The sequence below is a fragment of the Schistocerca piceifrons genome, chromosome X, assembly GCF_021461385.2.
Source record: "Schistocerca piceifrons isolate TAMUIC-IGC-003096 chromosome X, iqSchPice1.1, whole genome shotgun sequence".
Taxonomy (NCBI): domain Eukaryota; kingdom Metazoa; phylum Arthropoda; class Insecta; order Orthoptera; family Acrididae; genus Schistocerca; species Schistocerca piceifrons.
Genome location: NC_060149.1, coordinates 37973590 through 38000589, shown reverse-complemented (window position 1 = coordinate 38000589; position 27000 = coordinate 37973590). Strand labels below are relative to the sequence as shown.

At 41.4% G+C, this 27000-nt stretch overlaps 1 protein-coding gene across 2 annotated transcripts in view; it reads right to left on the bottom strand.

Annotated features, from left to right (window-relative positions):
* LOC124722946 (monocarboxylate transporter 3-like) overlaps window positions 1-27000 on the bottom strand; it is a 374747-nt gene that overhangs the window by 82967 nt on the left and 264780 nt on the right. For both annotated transcript variants that reach the window (XM_047248109.1, XM_047248110.1), the window contains exons 2-5: window positions 15715-15992; window positions 14313-14456; window positions 1188-1373; window positions 569-939 (exon numbers count right to left, since the gene is read on the bottom strand). In XM_047248109.1, the coding sequence (XP_047104065.1) occupies window positions 569-939; window positions 1188-1373; window positions 14313-14456; window positions 15715-15992 (979 nt within the window). The remainder of the gene's footprint in view (window positions 1-568; window positions 940-1187; window positions 1374-14312; window positions 14457-15714; window positions 15993-27000) is intronic.

Sequence of the window (27000 nt, the reverse complement as noted above, 5' to 3'; positions counted from 1 at the left end):
CAGCTGCGTAAATAAGAAATATTTCCTTCATTCCCATCCACTGAATACCCATCCACTAAAAAAATTTTGAAAGTTTTGTCTTATGTCTATGATCTGTATTCATTCACGTAGATTGTAATGTTGTTGTTGTTGTTGTCTTGTATATTAAGTCAAATAGAAAAAATAATGTAAGACTCAGTGAAAATACGTGTCCTTCCCCTTACCAATAACGTCTAAGTGGCTACCAAGACTAATGTTATCATCTGGCTAATGTATCATCCATCAACATCATTCTTATCACCTGATCACATTGGTCCTAGCATTGATTAAAATCTATCCTACAGATACGAGAATCTGATATATTACGTGACTTAATTACTTCGTTAATTTGTTGAAACAGTTGTGGACTTTGAGTTTAGCACACAGTTTACGCAAGAAACATAAGGCAACTGAATGATACTGATCACATTAAGATTGATTTTGCGTGCAATTAGCCAATAATTGTATATATAGCTGTATAAATAAGTTAACGGCAATATTAAAAATGTACTGATGCTCGTAAACTCAATTTGCTACATTCTTTCCTCACCTGAGATGTGTATTGAGAGAGACGTGCCAAACTTCCACCAAAAAAGGCATCTTCTTTGTAAAGTGGTCGAAATGCTGTAGGAGTATGACTGCTACGAGCACTGCTTTCTGATGTTGTACGAACACGGTGAGGTTTTTCATCATCATGTGCTACTGAACTTGGTCGCTTGTGGGCTAAAGAACCAACAGACGCTCGCATGTTATTGTTACCTCCTATGCTGTTTGCCGATGTTGTCATGTCTCTAACCATCTTCATGCGAAGCAGAAGTGGTAGTTCTGCTGGTTCTTTTGTTGCTTCTGGCTCCACCTTTACTCTCACGGGTTTCAACGGTCTAAAAAGTGCTCCAAATATTGCACAGTTTAGCACAAGACCTGTTACAAGAGATAATACAGTTCATTTATCTGTAGATATAGTAAGAAGCAGAGAAAACTGTTTGAATTTTAGTCACATATTTTATTGCAAATTTTAATAATTTGGCCCCCATATTTATCACACATAATATCATTGCCACTCTACATAAATTAAATCCTAGGAAATTTTCTACTCTAACTCTTACAGTCCTTTCTGTGAGTTAATTGAAATACAGTGTTTTATTAATATATAAATAAAACCTCCTCACCCGCTTGTATAAGAAAGGTTCCTCTCCACCCAAAGGTATTTATCAGGGTCGACGATAATGGTGCGATCAGCATTGTTCCAATACCAGATCCACACACAGCTATTCCAGTAGCTAACGCTCGCCACCTTTCAAAATAAAAGCCAACAGCTATCACTGCAGGAACATATACGAGTCCAAATCCAACACCTGTAACAGCAATAGTTGGGTTATTGAAAAGTGTAAACCAGCTGTGAATACCAAAGAGTTACAATCCTAAATAAAGAACGATATCCTTAAACTGGAAAACCAGTCACAATTAAACTAGGAATAAGTATGCTCTTCATATTCAAATAATAATTCACACTTTAAAACAAACAAAAAAGATTTGGTATGTAGAAGTGTATCTAATAGCAACCTTCTAGTGAAAGAAACAATATTTATGTTATAAATTAATAATCAGAAAAAATGTTATGACCACTGATACAGAATTAATTAAACAAGTTCGTACTATTCAATATAAAATCCAGTGGAAATGCATAAATCAGACTATCAAAATGATGGAGCACAGCAATCAGTCGTCCTAAGCAAATTTAGATTTCTGCTTTGGCCTAGCCATTATCAGTGCTAAAAAATACGAGAAACACATAGTCTATGCACTTCTTATATTTTTTAGCATTGATAATGGTTAGGTACTGCCGAAATCTGGATTTGCTTTAATAAAACCTGAAAGGGAAGGACAACTGATTGCTGTGCTCCATCATTTTGAAAGTCATATCACAGTCGTTGGGGGCATTCCACTTTCCTAATGGAAGGTAACTTGCATAAATCATATTAAATTACGTACAGAAAACACAGAAATTGTCACCGAATGATCTTGCCTGAGAAGGCACTTGGTTTCACTATTCTGGCCACTCTGATGACCTACCCTGTATTTTCTGGAAATCGTACTAAACCTAGGAGCGACGTCATTGAATTAGTGAAATTATATTCAACATCCTCTCTAGTGTATGTATACTGGACCAGTAAACATTCTTGAAAATGTACAAGGAGCTTCTGATTGTTTCTTTCCACCACTATCATTAGTATTACAAGTATATTTAAAAGAAGAAAAAAACTGAAACAACAGGGCTCGTCAGTATTACCACCACATTTATGTATAAAAATATATCTCTGATAGAGCATACTGTATAATGCAGCTAGAAATTGTCGAAAGACTGTTATTCTCATGCGGTGACATGAGTCAGTTCTTAATAAATGAAAAGAAAGGTGATGGTTTGGAGACAATGTGACACAGTTTTTGTGTTAAACTTCTTGCTAACATTTACAAAGGATCCTTTGTGAGGTAATGTAATTGTCTATTAGCACAATATAGACTTAATTTCTTGAAATCTGTTCAGAAGGTAGAGATTGGGAAATAAATGGATGATGGTATCTACAAAACGTATACCACGATCATCATCGTCAACAGTAGGAGTACTGCACAACTGCTGTATTGGTCACTAAATTAGGAGCCACTAGCTGGTTAACCAATGACTTTATTTGGCGCATTCCGCGTAGAACCCATCACCAGATGAACTTCTTGGCGATCAAGTATATGAAGACAGTATGTAACAAACAAGGCAGCTGCTTTTCGACATCACTGTTAACTTTTATTATTTTGTTTTGCGTTTGTTCTTGCACAATATATTAGTCTTGGGATGGATGACTTTCAGGCAAACTTTCATACTTGTCTATTAAGTTACTCCATTTTTCGTTGAAATTCATCTCCACTAGGTACAATCAGTAAAATGTCATAAAGGTGGTTCATATATGTTCTGTTAACCCGCACTCCTACTTTGTTTCCCTAGCATAAGGCCTGAAAACTCACTCTAGAACTGCTGAGAATATTTTTATGGTATGGAATCCCTTTCCTGCTTTTTCCTTCAATTCTGATTTCAATCACCCTCACGGTGTCTACGGGAGTTCTATGATTGACATACGTGTGCTTGTCTCAGTGGCCCAGTGGTACGAATGGAAAGTTTTTGGGTTCGATACCTGGGCAGTCTTAAAGTTGTTACCTGCCACTTATCATTTTTCGCCTTTGGCACTGTCCGTAAGTGTGAAAAATGGCGAGGTGCACTGCTTTAAACTTTAGGCCCCTGGCAGGATAAGTCAGCTCAGAGGTAGGAGGAGAGCCACTGTCTACAGTGTTATGAGTTTCATGACAAAAGACAGCAATTTGCGTAACACAGTACGGCTTCTAGTGGTATTCGTGCTGGGACCTCGGCTTTCGGAGCAAGCAGGAAAACCACATGTAGGGGAACACGAATGTAGCGCATTTGTAAAATCGTAGGCGTTTCCCACAAATAGATTGTTTACAAAACGTGTTTAATTGTACGAATTTTAAGGTGTTCGTAACTTAGAACAGTTTTGTTTCCAAGTGTATTCCATCAAGATGAGCAAGTAAGCGTGGAAAAAAAAAACGGTTCTACAACGGATAGTTTGTGAAATGATTTGTATGGCCACTGTGCTGCATCATTGCCGCTGACATGGCTACAGGCGAGCGATTCTGCCTTCCAAGCGGAATCTGCTAAACAAGCTGACACAGCGTATTATCTCCACAATTTGATTACAAAATAAGGATGTATAGGACGATTGCCATTACGAATTGCTTGAGGAAGATTTAATATGACCATACCGTGATCGTCTGATGTTGTCGCAACCGTCTCGATGACCGTCAGGTACTGTGTTGTAGGTAATGCTATGGGACGCAGCATAAAAAGAGGTAGATCAGTGGGACTTTCTGCATCATGCACAGAATGCAAAAGAGTCTTTTGTACATTTTACATTTCTCTGCCGTAAAATGTGTAAGAGAAGAGACGTTTTTAACGTTGCGGGAGGCTTTTATCCGTAACCCGTAAGCCTCGAAGCAAACCATGCATATTTTATCATGTCAATGAATGCATATATATTATTTTTGGGCGGACAACTCGCTTGTAACTTGCAATCACTTCACGGAATTTTTCATTTGCCGGAAGAAATGTGCGTGTTACGGTTGATGTAAATACAACGGCATACATTCTGGTGCTATGATCTTACTTTATTAAATAACTACTTTACGAAATAAAATATTTACTTTATTAAATAAACTATACGTCTTTATGAAGTCTACTTGGAAAGAAGAACGTTTCGAGCACTTTTAAACTTAACCAATCCAATTCATTTTGTAAACCGACCGTTGCCTACAGTTTTGCAAACACGTTACCTACATGGTCTCCTATGGGTACTTAGTTTCCACTCTTGGAAAGCCGAGACATCAGTCTGCGACATGACCACTGCAGCTTTCCGATGAATTCTCTAAAGAGCACAGGTCCCAGGGACGCTCGGCTGAATGCTCCACACATCGTATTGCCACGTGTATGACCTGCATTCTGCGGCCATTCTCCTGGAAGGCAGTGTATGCTTGTTATAGTGTCACATCAACCGTGAGTCATCTGATTAGTCAACATGTTTCAATTGTTCCCCGATTTGAACGCGACGTTCCCATGCTCTCTGCAGTCGTAACTGACGACGCTATTGCGTCAACAATGGCACATGTATGAGTGCTCAGCTGCGAGGACCAATTACATATCTTAGTATGAGAACGTAATGGAATAAGGAATAAAAATACACTTAGGAGCAACTGAATTACGGACAGCTACTGTACCAATCCTCCGGCATGGGACGGTGCCGAAACAAGGTCATCCTGCTCCCTTAGCAGAACTGCCCAAGCTGCCATAACTATCCTCACCCCTGCCTTGTAAAATTACCTTTCTGCAAGTTTTTTCTACACAGATTTAGGCAATTTTGGTATTTTGTAAGCAGGTTTAATAAGAATGAATAATTATTGAAAAATATTACTTAAACGAACTGGATTGATCAAAGATATAGCATACAACAAATAACATATGTCATTATAGTAAATAAATTACAAATTATATTAACTCTGCAATTGCGTGGATGCAAAACTAAGTCTATGCCTTATTGTTTATGGCAGATACTGTACATTTGTTTTAGTATAATGTATGATAAAGAACAGAATTTATATGCTCTTTATAAATTCTTAATGCTGCATAAGTTATTAATTAGAAATAAAAGTAGTAGGTCTATAACTGCGGAATGAGAAAATATACCTTTTCAGGAATTGTGTGTTTCTTAAAATTTTATTTGCCATTTCCTTATTTTGAGCAAAATAAACTCATCAATTATGTCATTGAAGTCATGTTTACCAGCTGTGTCGTAGTCTATCGACTAGATAGCCAAGTTAGACAATTTGCTTTCAGCTGTACTCGAAGTTATGTAGTCTTTTGTCACTCTTAATTTTGTGAAACGGCGTTCACAAGATGTCGCAGTTACTGGCATTGGTGGTATTACCCTCAAAGTTATTTCGATGTTTGGATAAACATCTCTTAATCCGTGCTCTGGAAAAACTTCAAAATTTCGAAATGGGAGGCCATGTCAATGACCTTCATTAGCCCACTCACCTGGAACTTGAAAACAGTTATTTAATTAACCAGCCCCAAACTGTATCAATAACTTTGCTATAATTGACACCAAAATTGCTGTACTTTTTTCAGTCAGTCCCCAGGGCTGGCAATTCCTTCACCAGATCGTCCATCCAGCGCTACCTTGGTCGTCCTACGGAGCGTCGTTAGGGAATTATAATCAGATCAAACTGTGTGCTTTTCGCTCACTTATTATTCCTCCTCAGTGCAGATGAAGTGAGCCTCGCATTCATCCATATATCCAGCCAACCTCTTCACCCCTGTCAACTTTGTAACAGCAAAACTGCTTTATTTCTGTTCCCCTTTTTCACGTGGTTGCTCAATAATTTTCTCCAAATTAGATAACAACATCGATGCTAAATCAGGGGTAGCACTCTTTCCCTGCTTCCCCCTGAGACGCATCTCGATACAGTTCTCTTTAACCAGAACTTGGAAAAAATCAGAAGGCTTCGGTTAAATAGAATAATTGAGTGAGCACCCGCTCGCCGACCATTGAAACCCCAAAATAACGTATCAAAGTAGCACGAACCCCGTTGCTGAACGTAGCGAGCTGTGTAGTGTATAGGCGGTAGCCGTAGGCCTATATGTTATTTGTTTTTTTATACGTTATATGTTTATTTATTAGCCGTTAAGCATGTTTACCATGCAACTGGCTTAGTCAAAATACATTTTACATATTCATGAAAGTATAGTTGTTACTAATTTGTACATTATACATTATGCTTTATACATTATGCATATGTGTATGCATATCTTGTCCACTGAACTACTGATCTGTTTGTGATTGTGTTTCCAAGTGACTGTTATGTTAGTGACACAGTTGTTTGACTCTAGCCCCAGCAATAGCTTGGAAATATGTAAAATAAATAGTTTATATCATGATGTTTTCAATAATATTGTTACAGGTGCTCAATTTGTAATGTGTTTCGTCAACCTTCATCTGAAAAACGATAACAAGACGTGCAGAAGACAGGTGAACATCTGACATCACGTAGATCGATATTGTTGTTGTTGTTGTGGTCTTCAGTCCAGAGACTGGTTTGATGCAGCTCTCCATGCTACCCTATCCTGTGCAAGCTTCTTCATCTCCCAGTACTTACTGCAACCGACATCCTACTGAATCTGCTTAGTGGATTTTCTCTTGGTCTCCCTCTACGATTTTTATCCTCCACGCTACCCTCCAATGCTATATTTGTGATCCCTTGTTGCCTCAGAGCATGTCCTACCAACCGATCCCTTCTTCTAGTCAAGTTGTGCCACAAAATCCTCTTCTCCCCAATTCTATTCAATACCTCCTCATTAATTATGTGATCTACCCATCTAATCTTCAGCATTCTTCTGTAGCACCACATTTCGAAAGCTTCTATTCTCTTCTTGTCCAAACTATTTATCGTCCATGTCTCACTTCCATACATGGCTACACACCAGACAAATACTTCCAGAAACGACTTCCTGACACTTAAATCTATACTCAATGTTAACAAATTTCTCTTCTTCAGAAACTCTTTCCTTGCCATTGCCAGTCTACATTTTATATCTTCTCTACTTCGACCATCATCAGTTATTTTGCTCCCCAAATAGCAAAACTCCTTTACTACTTTAAGTGTCTCATTTCCTAATCTAATTCCCTCAGCATCACCCGACTTAATTCGACTACATTCCATTATCCTCGTTTTGCTTTTGTTGATGTTCGTCTTATATCCGCCTTTCAAGACACTGTCCATTCCGAACAACTGCTCTTCCAAGTCCTTTGCTGTCTCTGACAGAATTACAGTGTTATCGGCGAACCTCAAAGTTTTTATTTCTTCTCCATGGATTTTAATACCTACTTCAAATTTTTCTTTTGTTTCCTTTACTGCTTGCTCAATATGCAGATTGAATAACATCTGGGAGAGGCTACAACCCTGTCTCACTCCCTTCCCAACCACTGCTTCCCTTTCATGTCCCTCAACTCTTATAACTGCCATCTGGTTTTTGTACAAATTGTAAATAGCCTTTCGCTCCCTGTATTTTACCCCTGCCACCTTCAGAATTTGAAAGAGAGTATTCCAGTCAACATTGTCAAAAGCTTTCTCTAAGTCTACAAATGCTAGAAACGAAGGTTTGCCTTTCCTTAATATTGCTTCTAAGATAAGTAGCAAGGTCTGTATTGCCTCACGTGTTCCAATATTTCTACGGGATCCGAACTGATCTTCCCCGACGTCGGCTTCTACCTGTTTTTCCATTCGTCTGTAAAGAATTCGTGTTAGTATTTTGCAGCTGTGACTTAATAAACTGATAGTTCGGTAATTTTCACATCTGTCAACACCTGCTTTCTTTGGGATTGGAATTATTATATTCTTCTTGAAGTCTGAGCGTATTTCGCCTGTCTCATACATATTGCTCACCAGATGGTAGAGTTTTGTCACGTCTGGCTCTCCCAAGGCCATCAGTAGTTCTAATGGAATGTTGTCTACTCCCGGGGCCTTGTTTCGACTCAGGTCTTTCAGTGTTCTGTCAAACTCCTCACGCAGTATCGTATCTCCCATTTCATCTTCATCTACATCCTCTTCCATTTCCATAATATTGTCCTCAGGTACATCGCCCTTGTATAGACCCTCCATATACTCATTCCACCTTTCTGCTTTCCCTTCTTTGCTTAGAACTGGGTTTCCATCTGAGCTCTTGATATTCATACAAGTGGTTCTCTTTTCTCCAAAAGTCTCTTTAATTTTCCTGTAGGCAGTATCTATCTTACCCCTAGTGAGATATGCCTCTACATCTTTACATTTGTCCCTGCTTAGCCATTTTGCACTTCCTGTCGATATCCTTTTTGCCTGCTTCATTTACTGCATTTTTATATTTTCTCCTTTCATCAATTAAATTCAATGTCTCTTCTTTTACCCACGGATTTCTACTAGCCCTCGTCTTTTTACCTACTTGATCCTCTGCTGCCTTCACTACTTCATCCCTCAAAGCTACCCATTCTTCTTCTACTGTACTTCTTTCCCCCATTCCTGTCAATTGTTCCCTTATGCTCTCCCTGAAACTCTGTACAACCTCTGGTTTAGTCAATTTATCCAGGTCCCATTTCCTTTAATACCCAACTTGCTGCATCTTCTTCAGTTTTAATCTACAGTTCATAACCAACAGATTGTAGTCAGAGTCCACATCTGCCCCTGGAAACGTCTTACAATTTAAAACCTGGTTCCTAAATCTCTGTTTTACCATTATATAATCTATACGACACCTTCTAGTATCTCCAGGCTTCTTCCATGTATACAACCTTCTTTCATGATTCTTGAACCAAGTGTTAGCTATGATTAAGTTATGCTCTGTGCAAAATTCTACCAGACGGCTTCCTCTTTCATTTCTTACCCCCAATCCATATTCACCTACTATGTTTCCTTCTCTCCCTATTCCTACTCTCGAATTCCAGTTACCCATGACTATTAATTTTTCGTCTCCCTTCACTACTTGAGTAATTTATTTTATCTCATCATACATTTCATCACTTTCTTCATCATCTGCAGAGCTAATTGGCATATAAACTTGTACTACTGTAGTAGGCGTGGGCTTCGTGTGTATCTTGGCCACAATAATGCGTTCGCTATGCTGTTTGTAGTAGCTTACCCGCACTCCTATTTTTTTATTCATTATTAAACCTACTCATGCATTACCCCTATTTGATTTTGTATTTATAACCCTGTATTCATCTGACCAAAAGTCTTGTTCCTCCTGCCACCGAACTTCACTAATTCCCACTATATCTAACATTAACCTATCCATTTCCCTTTTTAAATTTTCTCACCTATCTGCCCGATTAAGGGATCTGACATTCCATGCTCCAATCCGTAGAACGCCAGTTTTCTTTCTCCTGATAACGACGTCCTCTTGATTAGTCCCAGCCCGGAGATCCGAATGGGGGACTATTTTACCTCCGGAATATTTTACCCAAGAGGACGCCATCATCATTTAACCATACAGTAAAGCTGCATGCCCTCGGGAAAAATTACGGCTGTAGTTTCCCCTTGCTTTCAGCCGTTCGCAGTACCAGCACAGCAAGGCCGTTGTGGTTAGTGCTACAAGGACAGATCAGTCAATCATCCAGACTGATGCCCCTGCAACTACTGAAAAGGCTGCTGCCCCTCTTCAGGAACCACACGTTTGTCTGGCCTCTCAACAGATACCCCTCCGTTGTGGTTGCACCTACGGTACGGCCATCTGTATCGCTGAGGCACGCAAGCCTCCCCACCAACGGCAAGGTCCATGGTTAATGGGGGGAGGGACAAATGGATAGTCAAATCGAAATCAGCTGTATTTTGACCGCCATCTTGTCCGCTGCACTACAGAACTGTTTGTGATCGTGTTTCCAAGTTACTGCTATGTTAGTGACAATTTGTTAACAATGACCAGTAGAGGCACGGAAATGGAGGCGCCCCAGGGCATCACTACGAGTCTGGCACACCAGAAGAAAAAAGTGTGACCGTCACAAAACATTTTCGTGCTAACATCAGTCCAGCATCCAAAGTGACATCAGCCCTTACTAAGTTTTCTCTTCTTCCACAGGATGGCCACAGAATTCACGAAAAGGCTATGTAACATCTGTATGGCCTTATTTTAAAGTTGTTTTTGTAATGCCATTTAGCCTGAATATGAGGTTCACCTCGAAACATGTCGCTAAATAAGTAAGTAATACAATAGTTGACGGTCGAAAAATAATCAAAATGGCTTCAAATTCATGAAGGAAGATATTATTATACTCATATATGTTGTAGTATTATATACAGATTCTGGGAGTTTCTTATTAACGTAATACAATTATATTTTGCATTATTTGAAGTTCTTTACATATAAGAGTGCTCTCTCTCGGGAATGAGTTTCTCCGATTTTATGACATATGTATGATTAAAAAATGGATTATGAAGTTGCTATGGGTATAGCTTGGTTGTATGTTAGCGGAATCAGCAAATGTGGATACGATATCTTATTTGTGGTCTCATATTGATCTGTAGCGTACCCCGAAGACTATGTTAAGCTGAAAGGTGATAGTTTGGCTGTGTGTGGGTAAAGTAGTATGGAAGACCTCAGTTAATTCGTTTATATTTTTAATGATGGAAAATAATAAATATGTGCAAAATATTGAGACAGAGTGTGTAATTAAAGTGTAATAGTATAGAGATAATTTTTATTATTATTTGATCATGTATTGATCATATTTCATTCAGTCAGTTATCATATACTAAAATATGTTTGCCTAAACAACTACATCGTGATCATAATTATGCATTTTCCAAAAAAAGTATCCATAATCGGCTCTGAGCTCCAAGAAATCGGAGACAGTGACAGTACATTCGTCAATTTTCTGATTAAACTGATAACCTAGACAACAGTGTGTACTACAAACAGCCTGTCATTGGACTGATAATTAATGGTTACATTCATTGGCTTCAGACTATTACCTTCAAGTCAAATCTGTAACTATATTACAGATCGGCCTGTGACCACACTCGAGATTAATTACACTCGAACCTTGTATCGTAACAAATTTCAGTTACACGTAGCCGAAGCTCCATGCAGCACAATATTGAATATTGATAGGTCTAACTTTTTACGAGGGTTGAATGAAAAGTAATGCCTCCACCTTCGTCAATTGCGTTTGGATGGGAATATTTTAATAAATCAGATGCAGAAATAATCCTTAGAATGTTATCATTAATTACCAATATTCACTTTTCCACATAATCACCAGCCAATTGGATACATTTCTGCCAACGATGAACGAGTTTTCTTGAAGCCGACACTCTGTTTCCGCACCCACAATCTCACGGTTCTCTTAACGTCTTCATCAGAAGCATAATGATGTCCCCGCAGATCATCTTTCATTATTGGGAACAGATGGAAGGCAGACGGTGCGAAATCTGGGCTGTATGAAGGATGCCATACGGCTGTGAGATTCAGTCTGTGAAGTTCTGCTGTGGTGGCACGTGAAGTGTGTGACCTGGCATTGTCATGCTGCAGGAAAACATTTCCCTTTTCCTTCAGGACACTTGTTAGCAGTTGTTTCAAAGTTCACATCGTTGTGATGTAACACTCTGAATTTATTGTTGTTCCACGATCAAGGGACCAACATGGATAACACCATCTGGGTCCCAGAACACTGTGGCCACAATTTTTCCAGCTGAGGGCTGCGTCTTGAATTTCTTTTTCTGGGACGAGTCTTTGTGTCGATATTCCATACGTTTCTTCCCCAGGTCGTAATGGTGTACCCACGTTTCGTCTTCTGTCACAACTAAATGGAGAAAGGCATCACCTTCATTCTCGTAACGCGAGAGGAGTTCCGGGTAAATTTCAAGTCTGTGCGCTTTCATTTCAAAATTCAGCATTCGGGGTACCCATCGTGCACAGATCTTCCGATGGGCAAGCAAACCAATAATGTGACCCATACGTTCTTGTGAAATGTCGATTGTGCTTGCATTTTCTCTCTGAGTGATACGACGATCGTCCTGAATCAACCTGTCAACATTTGGCTAGTGAAACTCGGTGGTTGCTGTCACAGGTCGTCAAACTCTTTGTTTGTCACGCAGATCAGATGTTCCCGCCTCAACATCTTTAAACTTACTCGCCCAAGGACGCACAGTACTCACATCAACACAATCGCCAAAAAATGCTTTCATTCTCTGATGAATCTCCTTTGGGGTGACACCTTCTGCTGTCAAGAATTCAATGACTGGACGTTGCTTAAACTGCATTGGCCGACCGCCTGCGCAGGGTATCATACCTTACACTGTAACACACAACCGTTCAATACTAAGGCTTCCCGCCAACTGGAGCTGTAGGGAAGAGGCTACGGAACAAGCCAGTACCTGCCATATACCAACGCTGCCAACTGTTGAAGAGTTACGAAGGTGGAGGCATTACTTTTCAGTCATCCCTCGTACAAAGCTTTCTCCAACAGATGAGTGATATCACTTGCGTCAACAGACAAGTTATGGACGAATGTCATCAGATGGCGTTAGTTACAGACATGAACGTAGCCCAAACAGCGTCACATATGGATGCACATCCTCGCAACGGCGAGACACAACTATTGGCGGGGCCTATGTCGTCACTTTGGCAGAATGGCCCTCGTCTGGGACAATGTCAGACACTGTACATGCGACAGTGGTGTGGACGAACAGGCATGTGCACCACATGAACACAATTGATCGCTGTCATGTAGTGGGTACCCTAGGTGCGACAGACCTAATGCCTGAGGTGTTTGTAAGCATCAGTATTATCACATGCCAACATAATAGGGAGGAGAGATTAGGGCTTTAAGTCCTGCAGACGATGAGGTCGTCAGAGATGGAGAAAACGCTCAGATTGCAGTAGGAGGGGGAAAGAAATGGGCTGTACCCTTTCAAAGGAACCATTACGGCATTTGCCTTAAACGGTTCTGGGGAATCCCGAAACAGCTAAAAGTGGGTGGCTGAATGGGGATTTGAACCGTATCAAGGGTGTACTGTGAGGGACTCAGTTCGGGGACAATAACTGCCAACAGAGTCAACCGAGATGCTGATGGCAGGTGTGGTCGTCGACTATCTCGGGCAGTAACAGCAGATAGACGGTCACTGTACAGCAAATCGCTCATTAGTTGAATACTAGACAATCATAGGATACAGCAGGCACCAGCCCACATGTGCTCCTCTGCTCACAACACAAACCAGAGCACAAATGCAGGAACAGAGCCACTATATTCTAGGTCACCTGGATGATGTGTCGCGTTGTACTCCGATGTCACCGAAGGAATACGTCAATAGCCATACGCTATGCACTCCAGGGCAGAGGTTAAGTGTGTGCTAGAACTATTCTTGAAATGATGTATATACATCCTGTCGAATCAAATGCATTGCCTGCTGGTGTCCTGCAACTGCAGCAAGACACTGCACAGCCTCACTGCTCTCAAAATGTCTCATAACTGTTTAGGAAACACTGCAGTGACATGAAGGCGACTTTGTGGCTCCCCAGGTCAGATTAGTGTGAGATGTGAGCAACATCGTAAGTGGTGGACGGAAATTGGTTTAGGACGTGTGGAGTGCATGCAACGACGTGTGGTAACAGATGCTGCTATAGGCTACTTGATCGATCTTTCCATTTCTGTTACATTTTGTTCTGTACCTAAGGAACTCCAGAAATTGCAATAAAGGAAGGCTTTCTAAACCAAATATCGCAGCGGCCATACCAATGGTACTCAAAGCTGCAAAATAAACATAGGCATCGTCTGGAAAATATCGCTTCTCGTTACTCTAACAATCAGAAAAAAGTGTACTGAAACACAAACACAAAACAACGCTTGGCAGAACGCCGAAAACAGGCACTTTCTGTCTTCGCCTTTTTCACCTACCATTTAGAGTACAATTCCATTCTGATTCATTTTCTGTTTCCTACTGCCACAAAAAAGTTCAGTAAATCGCACTTCATAATTAGTTACGTAAATGGTATGGTCAAAAAAATAAGCATCATCTTTGAAGCGTTTATATCACTAAAATCTGCTTAAGTAACATGCTATAGTACTAGTATTGCTTAAGCTATTATGAGTAGCGATTTTAAAATTCATACATTAACTAACTTTAATTCATTATTTCGGGGACATCGATCTTACCTCCGAGAAATCCATATCCTATACACAGGTAAATAACACTATTTGCGAAATAACACAAAGCGAATGAAATACATCCCAGAACACTTCCTAGTATTGCAACTACTCGGAAACCATATCGGTTGGCAAGAGCGGACACAAAAGGACCTGTAACAGAAATAATCAAATATGTACAACACACAATTTTAATAAATGAAATCTGAAATAAAAAATTATTAGTTTTCTTACAAATGCTATGCATTAAGCTCAACAAAAGTCAGAAATAAAAGCAATTTGTTGATAAAATAAATTTAACGTGCATAAGAAAGTACTTTGTCTATTGTTTATAATCGTTCCATTTAAACTTCAGTCATAAAACACGCCTTACATTCTATGCGTCTTTTAAAATAGTAGAGAGTGTGAGACGAAATGTTCCATTACTGATCAAAGGAAGTTCAAAGTTGACAAATCTACACTTAATTATATACGACACCATGGCTATGTTTGCAAGGTTTTGGGGATTAATTGCATTTATTTCACATTGTTATGCACATCATAGTTGAAACCTGCAGTATTTAACGTAGATGAAAAATAAAAGCGTTTAATTGGGGTTGTTACAAAATTAATTTAAAGACGATTTTTGAATCTCTCATAGAAAGTAGAAAAGGGAAGGAGATTAGTATTCAACGTCCTGTCGAACCGAAGTCATTAGAGATGGACCTTAGCACTGACTGGGGAAAGGCACGGACGTTGTTCTCTCCAGAGGAACCATCCCGGCATTCATAGATTTAGGGCAATCTAAATAAGGATGGCTGTACTGGACTTTGGATCCAGTTACTCCTAAATGCGAACTGAGGGCAATGAAGGAGAGAAAGCAGTCATTACAAGCTCGAGCTCGGACTGAGGAAGGACGGTTAAGGAAATCGGCAGTGTTCTTTTTGTGGAAGCAATTAGGCATTAAACATAAGGGATTCAGAGAAACCACGGAAAACATAGAACTGATTGGCTGGACGGGGATTTATATCGGTCTCCTCCAGAAAAGCTAGTCGAATCCAACGTGCTGGCCACATTTTTCACTATGTCCGGTTACGGCTGACTTGTTGTTTTGCCCGGGGCAACCAAAATCGGAGAACTTCTAACATAACAGACAAAGGTCGTGGAGATTACATTCTTAGGTAGCTCGAAAGAGTTAAAATACCAGAGTATTTAAGACATTAGACTCAGGATCGGTGTAGCGATCTACGTTCAGCCATCCGTGGTTACCCTAAAACACTTCAAGAGAGTGACCGGAAGTTCTCTTCAAATGAGTGTACGGCCGCATTCCTGTCCCATCTGTTTACATTCGAGCGAGAACTCCGACATTGACGGGAAATAGAACCGAGGTCTTTCCCGCTAAGACGTGGAGCAGTTTAGGCGCCTGACTCACCCGCCATGAGGTAGAAACCGGACAGCAGAGAGCCGACGATGGCGACGCGCGGCTTGGACTCGCCGAGGTCCCGCGAGATGTCGGCGAGGAACATGCCGAACGACGAGATGATGCCGTCGACGATGAGGTTGCAGCAGAAGCCGGCGAGCATGACGACCCAGCCCCAGCCGCCGTCGGGCGGCACCACGGCGTACGCCGCCTCCGCCTCGTCGTCTGCGTCCTCCACTTCCTGCGCTGCCTTCTCGTCCTTCAGCAGCGGCTTCTCGTTGTTCACCGTCCTGCACACCCAAAACACTTGCTCCTAACTGCACTCATTTTTCGAAGACGACTTCACAGCAGATCCTTAATCGCTAATAGTTTCTGGGAAACACTCTTTCGAAACTACGCAATTTCTTTATACATTTGGTCATCAGTTGTTTCGAGGTTGAGGCTTCATTACGAAGCGCTAATGCTCGTTGAAGCCAGCCTCCTTTGTCGTTGTACTGCTTGGCATCCTCACGAAAAACGTTTTTTTAGCACTAAAATGCGAATGAAGCTACATTTTTGAAAGCGAGTTCTCAATTTCATCGTAAGAATGTAAATACTTACTGTCGCTACTGTATGTACTCATGGGTTGTATATGTATGTTTATATGTGTGTATGTTTATGTATATATATATTTTTTTACGTATAATAGATTTTCTGCAGTAAATTTTCTATTCATATTTTATCTCTGCTCAGAGAATGCTCAACAATTACGTTGACATACACACAATTTAGACTCGCTACCAAGTCTGTGATTCGACTCTGAGTCTGTCATGACACTACAAGAAACTCTGACATTAGAACGTGTATTCTGTAACTAATGGTTAATTATTAAAATAAAGTTACAGCGTTCTTCGAATAAGTTACGGAAATGAATGATTAGTTACGCAATTGGCGATGACCAAAAAATCACAGACAAAGCGCGTTTTGGTCGCAGGGACGTTGCTCTGTACCTTGTCTTCGTTTGACGGAGCAGCAATGTTTTCTCGTGATGGAGGTGGAATAAAGAAGAGTACAACTGTTTTGTTTGCGTTGGACAAACTTCTTATGTTTTTCGTCTGAAATGTGAACTATAGCACTGACTTTTTTCCAAGCATCATTTTTCTTCTTATGAAGCACATTTGCAACTGCAAACACTGCGTCACTTAATTTTCACCTTTCACCCCGCAAGTCTCACAAAAAAACAGCTTCAGTACAGGGCATCTGAGACTGACAATCGGTCATCTACGCCCTGTCAGTGCTATTTTATAACAGCAAGATCGCACACTCAACTTCCGTACTAATCCACTAGTCTTACACTCCGGCATGCTTCAGTATGAGGGAAGAAGTCGTCGTGTCGGAAACAACTGCAGCGCCACCGTTCTGACTACTGTAGACCCGCACTCGCTTTCTGACATAGTGACGTGGATAACCTACACCAACGCAGAATAAAAACAAGTCAATGCATTGGCACCACTCAACTTCGCCAAAACCGGTAAAACTGCTTACTTTAATCGAAAATAGATGAGCACTGTTTTCTCGGAAGTAAAGAACATTCTTTTGTTTGCTTTCACAGGACGTGGGTCAACAAGTACAGCTGACGTTTGCTGTGAAAAGCACACAAACTGAAATTTGCTTTTCAAAATCGACGGCGGGAGAAGCTGTCATCCTCCACGCTCCGCTGCCTGTCAGCGTGGCGGATTGCCAAGCGAAGGGGCCCGGGTTCGATTTCCGGCCGAGTCGGAAATTTCTCCGGTGTTTTCCTTACGTTCGTGTCGTCATAATTGCAATTCCACAGCTGAGCAGGCTGAATGGGTGCCAACCGAAAGCCAATAAAGTGAAAAAAAATACTTTTCGAGCAGAAGCACTGTGACAGAGATACATGAAAAGGCCGCGTTTTGGGGGAAGTAGGGTTTGGTGCTCGGTTCCTATTTGAGAGAGAAAAATGGGGTGAAAAGTTTTTGGTTTAGCCTGGACCCGCGACCATTTGTATAACCATTCGAACATTTGCCTTACTGCAGATATGTTACAGTACATTAAGAAAGGTTTGAATGACGAACCGGACCTGGTGTCCAGGCAAATTGTGCGGATCGATTAATTCCTTTTGCAAAAGATTTTTACTGGACTGAAAGTAATACACAGTTAATGGCACCACTTGTATGTGTACCGCTCGGATTTTACGTCACCCTTTAATAACTCCAGACTGGAGCGAGACTGATGGTTCAAGTTTAGTCCACCGGTGTATCAGACGTTGGTCTAAGAAAATCTTTAACCATTTAAAAATATCTTGATTCGTTTGGATTCCACCTACAAAAAACACGTTTTTCTGGGAGGTTTTGAAGCGCGCCACTTCTATACTTTAAACCTGTACGAACCGTTTCACCCGGATTCCCGGGTTCGATTCCCGGCGGGGGTCAGGGATTTTCTCTGCCTCGTGATGACTGGGTGTTGTGTGATGTCCTTAGGTTAGTTACGTTTAAGTAGTTCTAAGTTCTAGGGGACTGATGACCATAGATGTTAAGTCCCATAGTGCTCAGAGCCATTTGAACCATTTTTGAACCGTTTCAAAGTCTGCACGAAGGTAGATAAATAGAAAAACTAGAAACTTTTTTTTTATCTAGTAACCATTATTCGTTGTCGAGATACGACAGTTTAAAGTCAAGCTAAATGCAGCACGTAAAATTCGTTCTTCCGTGAATTCAGTGCGCGGAAAGTCACTCAAATGACGTCACCTGACTGAGGGTCGCTGTGCAGCATACTGGTGAGAGGCGTATCAGCAAACGACGATAACCCCAACATCTTCCTTAATGGTGCCGCGGGAGTAGTCTGCTATTTGCAGTTAATAACGTTTATAAGTCCACAGTGCCCTTTTCCGTGCTTCGTGGGTCCAATGGCGGTCCTCCGAGGCCACAATTTCTCTCTACTCTGGGGCACGATACGCGTAGCTTCTGGCTCCATAGTGAAGAGGTAGTATAGCTGCTCATCATTTGTTGTTGACTTGCTCTGAACTGACAGTGATCTGCAGCACTTTTGCACATCTGTCGACAGTTACAATCCGTGGTGGTCCATGGCGACTTAACCCGTTGCCAACCGGCAGCGGCGATTTTCTCTGAATCGAGGCACTCGTGGTACACCCCTGACACCTGAGGAGCCCACGGCCTGTACGATCTCCCATTGACGTAGCATGTCTTATCCATCCTCCAGCCGACAGTTACGCCGATGGCTAGTAGAACTTAAGACGACATCCCTGTCGCTGAGCACCCTCAGCTAAAAGCGTAAGACCAGCGACGCTACTCACAGAATGAAATGAGTAAGTCGAAGCTGGTCCTTCCTTTCTCTTCCTCCTGTCTACCACCAGTGTCGGCTGCATTTTAAATTGATTGCGTTACTTGCAATTTGAATACGTATAAATGTATTCAGAGTTATTTGCATTTGCAGGGAGAGAAAAGGAGGATGAGCCGATTTAACACACATGATTTAAAAGAAATATTTCAGGACGACCAGAGACAACAGAGGTCTGAAACGCGTTGTATGAAACAGGTACGAGGTGCAACGTTGCAGTTGACTAACCAGCTGGCAGGATTCTTGAATGAGTAGCTAGAAAGTTCCGCTTTATGAAACATCTCTGGGTACTTCTGGCGTAGTCTTTAATATAAGCGCCAGCCGGAGTGGCCGTGCGGTTCTAGGCGCTACGGTCTGGAACCGAGCGACTGCTACGGTCGCAGGTTTGAATCCTGCCTCGGACATGGATGTGTGTGATGTCCTTAGGTTAGTTAGGTTTAATTAGTTCTATGTTCTAGGGGACTGATGACCTCAGAAGTTAAGTCGCATAGTGCTCAGAGCCATTTTTAATATAAGCGACAACAAAACTCGTCTCCTCAGACCTCGAACACCAGACGGAATAATGTAATGCACTGTGTGAGGCACTAGATACGAAGTTGGTACCTGCTAAATATAAAGCCCTATCTCGTTTTACGCCTACATCACTTGATGTAAACGCCGAAATGGTTCTATTAATAAGGCCTCGGCTAGTTTGCTTCCCTATTCTGGTCTGTCTGGTTGTCTGCAATTACTTCATCGTCGACGTGACGTTAAACTTTAATTGTTAAAAACCATTCAAAAGCCAAGATCACATCAAAAATTTCTTAAATTTAAGACGGCCGGTTTCAACAATCATTGCTATCATCTTCAGGTTTTTAATATTTTTCTAATGTTGTAAAACATATTCATTTTACGCTGATACTCACGCACTGGTTGTCATGTGGACGAAACTCAGCACATTATAAACGTCTGTCATTGCTGCTGAGTTTTATCCACTTGACATCTTGTGCGTGAGGTTCAGCGCAAAATGAACATGGTTTACAACAAAAAGATATTAAAGACTTGAAGATGACAGCAATGACTGCTGAAACCGGTCGTCTTAAGTTAAGAAACTTTTTATACGATCTTGGCTTTTGAATGGTTTTTAACAATTAAAACAGATCGCTTTCAGTATTCTGAAAATGATAAAATTCAGTTGAACTTTAACTTACCTCCATTTTTTCAGTGGTATAAGCAAACGTCACACAACAGAAAATATAAAAGTATGCTCCTGCTTAATATAACAACATTAAATAGGGAATTCCTAGAGCGAGTTTGTGATACTGGCTTTGCAGGTACACTGTACGAAATCTGTTAACAAACATCAATAATAACATTCAGAGGCGTCAGTGATACACTGTTTTTTGTGAAATTCGTCAATAGAACCCGTATTAGGCTGTAAATTATACGAGTAGGAAAGAGGGAAGCTACCGGGTGTATTCGAAGAAAATGAGGACGTTTCCTCATATTTAAATGTTGGCTGCTCAGAAAAAAATTTCACGGAGTAAGCGACATCTACTAGTGTTTATGAAGCCACAGAAGTAACTGTTTCAATTCAGCAATCGTTTAGGTGTCGTTTAGAAAATTATTGCATCGGCCGCATCTGAAATGCGTGCTCTTATTTGATTTTTGGGCACAGAATGATCTATGGCTGCTCAAATTTATGAGAATGTGTTTCTTCCTTTTGTATCTACAATAATGGGCGATAAAACGATTAGACAATGCCATTGAGATTTTAAAAGCGGCCAAACAAAAGTGTATGAAAGGAAGTGGAGTGGTAGGCACATTATCCAGACCGATGAAATCATGGACCAAAAATTGTAGTCTGACCGACGATTAACGATTGCTACTCTCGCTGATGAATTTCCTCATTCCGAATGCACCACTGTTTCTACGATTGTCATAGAAACACTCTGCATACTTTTGTTCACATACAAGAACCTGTACCTTAAGCAAGATAATTCACAACAATACTTCCGAGTTGTGTCAGAATCGTTTGAAGAACCTTCCACGGACACAAGAGTTCTTGTATGATTCCACACGTTTCCTGTCTTAGTTCTGAGACGTCAACAAGCGAGCATTGCGCTCCGTGAGTGGGGAGCGGCGGTTGCTTCCTTAATGCTCTGTCAATTCTCTCTCGCATATCTTCAGGTGTAGTTGGAACGCCTTTATAAACAATGTCTTTTACGAATCCCCACAAGAAAAAGTCCAGAGGCCTCCAGTCTGGCGAACGAGCCGGCCATGGCACACCTCCTCCGCGTCCAATCCAACGATTTGGGAATTGACTCTGCAGATCATTTCTAGCCATCGGTGAAAAATGTGCCGGACACCCATCGTGTTGATACCAAATTCTGTAGCTTGTTCCTAAAGGCATTTCTTGCAATAACAGACGTAATGTTTCTTGCAGGAATGTGGTGTACTTCCTACCATTAAGATTTCCTTCGATGAAATAGGGGCCTATAATTCTGTGCTCCAGAATCCCACACCATACATTCACCGACCACGGTTTTTTGTGTGCAAATTGCCTCTGCCAACATGGATTTTCAGTTGCCCAATAATGCATGCTATGCAAATCAACATTTCCATGGTTCATGAATATAGCATCGTCAGTAAAAAAATCAAATCAATAAATGTCATCCCTCAGAATCTGAAGTCGCTTTAGCTCATGCCAGATTCCCTTGCGACTTGACGTGAACCAACACAAGGATGTCGATCCACAGTGGTAAGAGTACCAATTTCCATTTCCTCGTTAGTAACTTTCCTATGCCGGATATGTTTCCGATGCGTTAAAGATACAGTTGTTCTCAGTTTATCATACGCATATTTAAATGTACGACGTGTAGTGTGAGTACGTCGAGGATATCTTTCAGCGTATAAGTCTCTAGCTCTCACTGAGTTTCGTTGGCATTCTCCGTAAAGGAGAAGCATACGACTTGTTCTTCGAAGGAATACATCATTCACATTCGCTTGATTCGACGATACTAGTCTTACCATTGTATTGCGAAACCGTCGTATGGCGTTTATATGTCAATGGCACATTAGAGGGATACGCAGTATTCGGTGAATATTTACTATTTGCACGATATATGAGAGAGAATTGTTAGAGCATGTTCTTCGATAAGTTTCGATGTGATAACGAATACCACTCAATCCATGATAAAAAGATTTCAGCACTGCATTGACACCAATGGTCATCACTTCGTAAACCTACTGTAAATGGACGTTCATGCCACCTTTGTGACCTTCGTTGACCTCAAAAGACCCTACTGTTACACATCATTGGATTCGTCTCGACAGCCGCTATCAGAAAATAAATACCAAACTATAGTATCCCATTTAAAAATACAAAATTGACCTTCATATCTCTGACGCGACCCCACCTAGTAACAAAAAAAAAAAAAACCCTCGTTATCCCATGCAACATTTGTCCCACGAACTTTTCAGCTACTATCGTACATTCCGAGTTATTCTAGGTGGCAATAGTTAGTGACTCGCCCTGTAGGATGCTGAATGATTCTAAATACTTTCATATCATTGTCCATAATTCTCCTTTATGTATTATGTAAATAGAGTATAAAAGTAAATTCAGTCGAAGTTAGTCCCAATCTTTCGAAGTGGGAGAAAATGGAAAATTATGGCGTCACGACAACGGCGAATACGCCACAAGCGGATCAGGAAGGAAACTGGGTCAGTCATTTCCAAAAGAGCCGTCAGTTATTCGCATTGGTCGATTTACGGAAATTACGAGGAACCAAAATCTTGATGGCCGCACGTGGATTTGAATTCAGGTCTTCCAGAATACAATTGCAGTGCCTTAACCACTCGGCACGTCGAATTCATTATGGGGCGAAAGGACTGAGGTGGGTGTCACCACGTACTGGCACTGAGTAAGGATGACGGGTAACCAATATGCCGCTCTAAAGAGTTTTCCTGTATCTTTCTGTTTACAGGCGTTTAATCTTAATGAAAGGAATGCGTAACCAGAAGCCTTAGGGACCGTCCGAGTTTTTGTCGTTAATTATGCCAACGAGCGTCGCTCCGGCTGCTTCTCTTCCTAGAGTGGCTCTGTAATTACATAGCCGGTGCTCCCAGCTCGTCCCCGCCGTTTCAACAAACACATCGTGCAAACACTGTGACACGTGTCGGCTCCACTCAACACCTGCTATCTGATGTATTGCCTCTCGCCTTGACAGTTGTTCGACTATACCGGCTGATGTTTCCGAATAAAGGCATACATGTGAAATAGAAGCTGCGTTGTTGCACTAGGGAAAGTTCCAACAACATATGAAAACTTAAAAGCGATTTGTTGATGGATGATCTATATCTAATCTATCACTTTGGATGAGCTGTTTTACTGGAGTTTCATTAGCTATATCTTATCTGTTTCGAAGTTAGGGTCATTTAGACCTCACTGTCTACTAGTACCTAACGATTTAATGTGAAACGTCCCCTTAGAAAAATTTATGAATGACTGTGCTGACAAACCTCTTACATTATTTGCTTTTCAAACAGCTGAGCAAAACTGAACGTACTCAGACATTTCTCTCTTTACTTATTTTGATCAACACTAAACTGACACAATATTTTTAGCGCAACGCAATCTGACTTTCAATAATCCCTACAAAAGAATGGCCCTGACTAACAATAACCTATACTTTTCATGAATCACTTACCTCACAAAAATCGTCGTTACTCGAACTACCGCAATGCAGCGAGCGCCAATACTGCCAGCTAAATAAAAGGTTCTAACTACTGAAGTCACTAACTACTGATAGGCATAGTTAGCAAATGAAAGATTTTGATAGAGAACAAACAATGTATTTACCTTAATAGTGTTCAAAAGTCATTATATATATATATATATATATATATATATATATATATATATATATATATATATATCAGTTCATGACATCCAGTCTTACAAATTTACTGTCTCTGATGGACACCCGTCCAGATCATCCGCTCTCAAAACTCCGCCATCTCACTCCCCACATCCACCACTGCTGGCGGCTCACCTCCAGCTGCGCAACGCTACGCGCTGTTCACATCCAACTGCCCAACACTACAATAGCAAATTCCAACAATCCTAAAAAGCCACAGACTGCACACAGCACAGCCAGTGATTTTCATACAGAGCGCTACGTGGCGTTACCAATATAAAAACCGAAACAGGCTACTTACAAATGTTGATAGTCTTTACTGAGGCTTACAACGTAGTCAGCTTGTTATGAAAAATGTCCAGGGGGTGCGCAAAAATGTGGGAGCACTGAAAACACAACAAATTACCACACTTAACACGGAGTAGGAATACCGTTGGCATTCAAAACAGCTTACAGACGTCTCAGAATGGATAGATATAGGACAAGTATGGCTTTCTGGGGAATCTTGTAGCATTCTTTCTGCAAGACAATGAAAAGTTCAGAAAACGGCGATACATCTACATCTACATCCATACTCCGCAAGCCACCTGACAGTGTGTGGCGGAGGGTACTTTGGGTACCTCTATCGGTTCTCCCTTCTATTCCAGTCTCGTATTGTTCGTGGAAAGAAAGATTGTCGGTATGCCTCTGTGTGGGCTCTAATCTCTCTGATTTTATCCTCATGGTCTCTTCGCGAGATATACATAGGAGGGAGCAATATACTGCTTCACTCCACGGTGAAGGTATGTTCTCGAAACTTCAACAAAAGCCCTACCGAGCTACTGAGCGTCTCTCCTGCAGAGTCTTCCACTGGAGTTTGTCTATCATCTCCGTAACGCTTTCGCGATTACTAAATCATCCTGTAACGAAGCGCGCTGCTCTCCGTTGGATCTTCTCTCTATCTTGTATCAACCCTATATGATACGGATCCCACACTGGTGAGCAATATTCAAGCAGTGGGCGAACAAATGTACTTAAGCTACTTCCTTTTTTCTCGGATTGCATTTCCTTAGGATTCTTCCAATGAATCTCAGTCTGGCACCAGCTTTATCAACGATCAACTTTATATGATCATTACATTTCAAATCACTCCTAATGCGTACTCCCAGATAATTTATGGAATTGACTGCTTCCAGTTGCTGGCCTGCTATATTGTAGCTAAATGATAAGGGATGTTTCTTTCTATGAATTCGCAGCACATTACACTTGTCTACATTGAGATTCAATTGCCATTCCCTGCACCATGCGTCAATTCGTTGCAGATCCTCCTGCATTTCAGTACAATTTTGCATTGTTACAACCTGTCGCTATACTACAGCATCATCCGCAAAAAGCCTCAGTGAACTTCCTATGTTATCCACAACGTCATTTGTGTATATTGTGAATAGCAACGGTCCTACGACACTCCCCTGCGACACACCTGAAATCACTCTTACTTCGGAAGACTTCTCTCCATTGAGAAAGACATGCTGCGTTCTGTTATTTAGGAACTCTTCAATCCAATCTCACAATTGATCTGATAGACCATATGCTCTTACTTTGTTTATTAAACGACTGTGGGTAACTGTATCGAATGCCTTGCGGAAGTCAAGAAACCAGGCATCTACCTGGAAACCCGTGTCTATGGCCTTCTGAGTCTCCTGGACGAATAGCGCGAGCTGGGTTTCACACGATCGTCTTTTTCGAAACCCATGCTGATTCCTACAGAGTAGATTTCTAATCTCCAGAAAAGTCATTATACTCGAACGATAGAAGTGGGTAGCGATCACGCACCCTTCTCTCCTAAGCAGACCGCAAGGGCTCAATAATATTGAGATCTGGTGACTGTTTTGGCCAGAGGTGGTACGACAATTCATCCTCGTACTCAGAAATATGCCCTGGACGATGTAAGCTGTGTGAATAGGGACCCTGTCTTCTTGAAAGAGAGCATCATTATAGGGGAACAAACATTGTACCGTGGGATGGACATGGTCAGCCAAAATGGTCACATTATCTTTGACAGTAACGCAACCTTGCAGAGTAACCATGGGGTGCATGGAATACCACGATATGGCTGCCCAGATCATCACTGAACCCCCACCCTGATCACTCTTGGAGTGTAAACTCGACTGTAACGTGAAAACAGCGAACAACAATAGTCATATGACCAAAAACTTTCTCCCATTGCGCCACAGTCAAGGTTTTATGGCTTCGGTATCACGTTGTTCTGTTATGGATATTTGTGTCGGTTATGAGTGGTTTTGGAACTCCAGCTTGCCCTACAGTTTTCTGCATCTGGAACTCTCTTTGTGATGTTTTGATGCTGACAGTGTTCGCGAGTGCCAGACTGAGTTCTGCAGCAACTTTTGCAGCTATAGTTCTCTTATTTTTCGCCACAACACTCTTCAATGACCGTCTGTCACGATCACTCAACACAAGCTGCAGGCTTGGCTAGCGTCTGCATTGATGTTCAAGGATGCAATTCTCGGATCTGGGCTCGGAGGCGTGTCAAGGGCTTGCCTGCCAGCAGGGGCGTAGCACTACTTCAAAGCTTGACTCAGTACAGGTATATTTTAAAATTATGAATGAAGTTGGGCAGGTGCTGCTGTAGTGTTGGAAGTGTTGTAGAGCTGGGGGGGTCTTAGAAGAACCCTTTCCCATTTTATTCACGCATGTATCAATTTCGCAGTCCCCTCTCCCCCGCGAGATCAAGCAACAGGGGAGTGTGGAACAGGAGGGCTGAAAATGCATAAGCACCCTGTGCTGCTTCGACCACGTTCAAATTTCGTCGAATGGTGTTGAATGGTCCCTAGTAATTCTGACCTGAACACGAGAGCAAAAATTGCGGTCGCGGCCCATTGCAAAGAGGCGTGATACCGTTGAATGGGGATGCAACCTCATAATGTCCTTAGAGAAGAGTCCTGGGGAGGGGTGATGTGTCAGCATTGTCGAACGTAGTCCTGCTGCTCATCGCACTGCAAACTGTCTTTTTCGACCGCGAAATGTGTGGAAATCAAGCCCT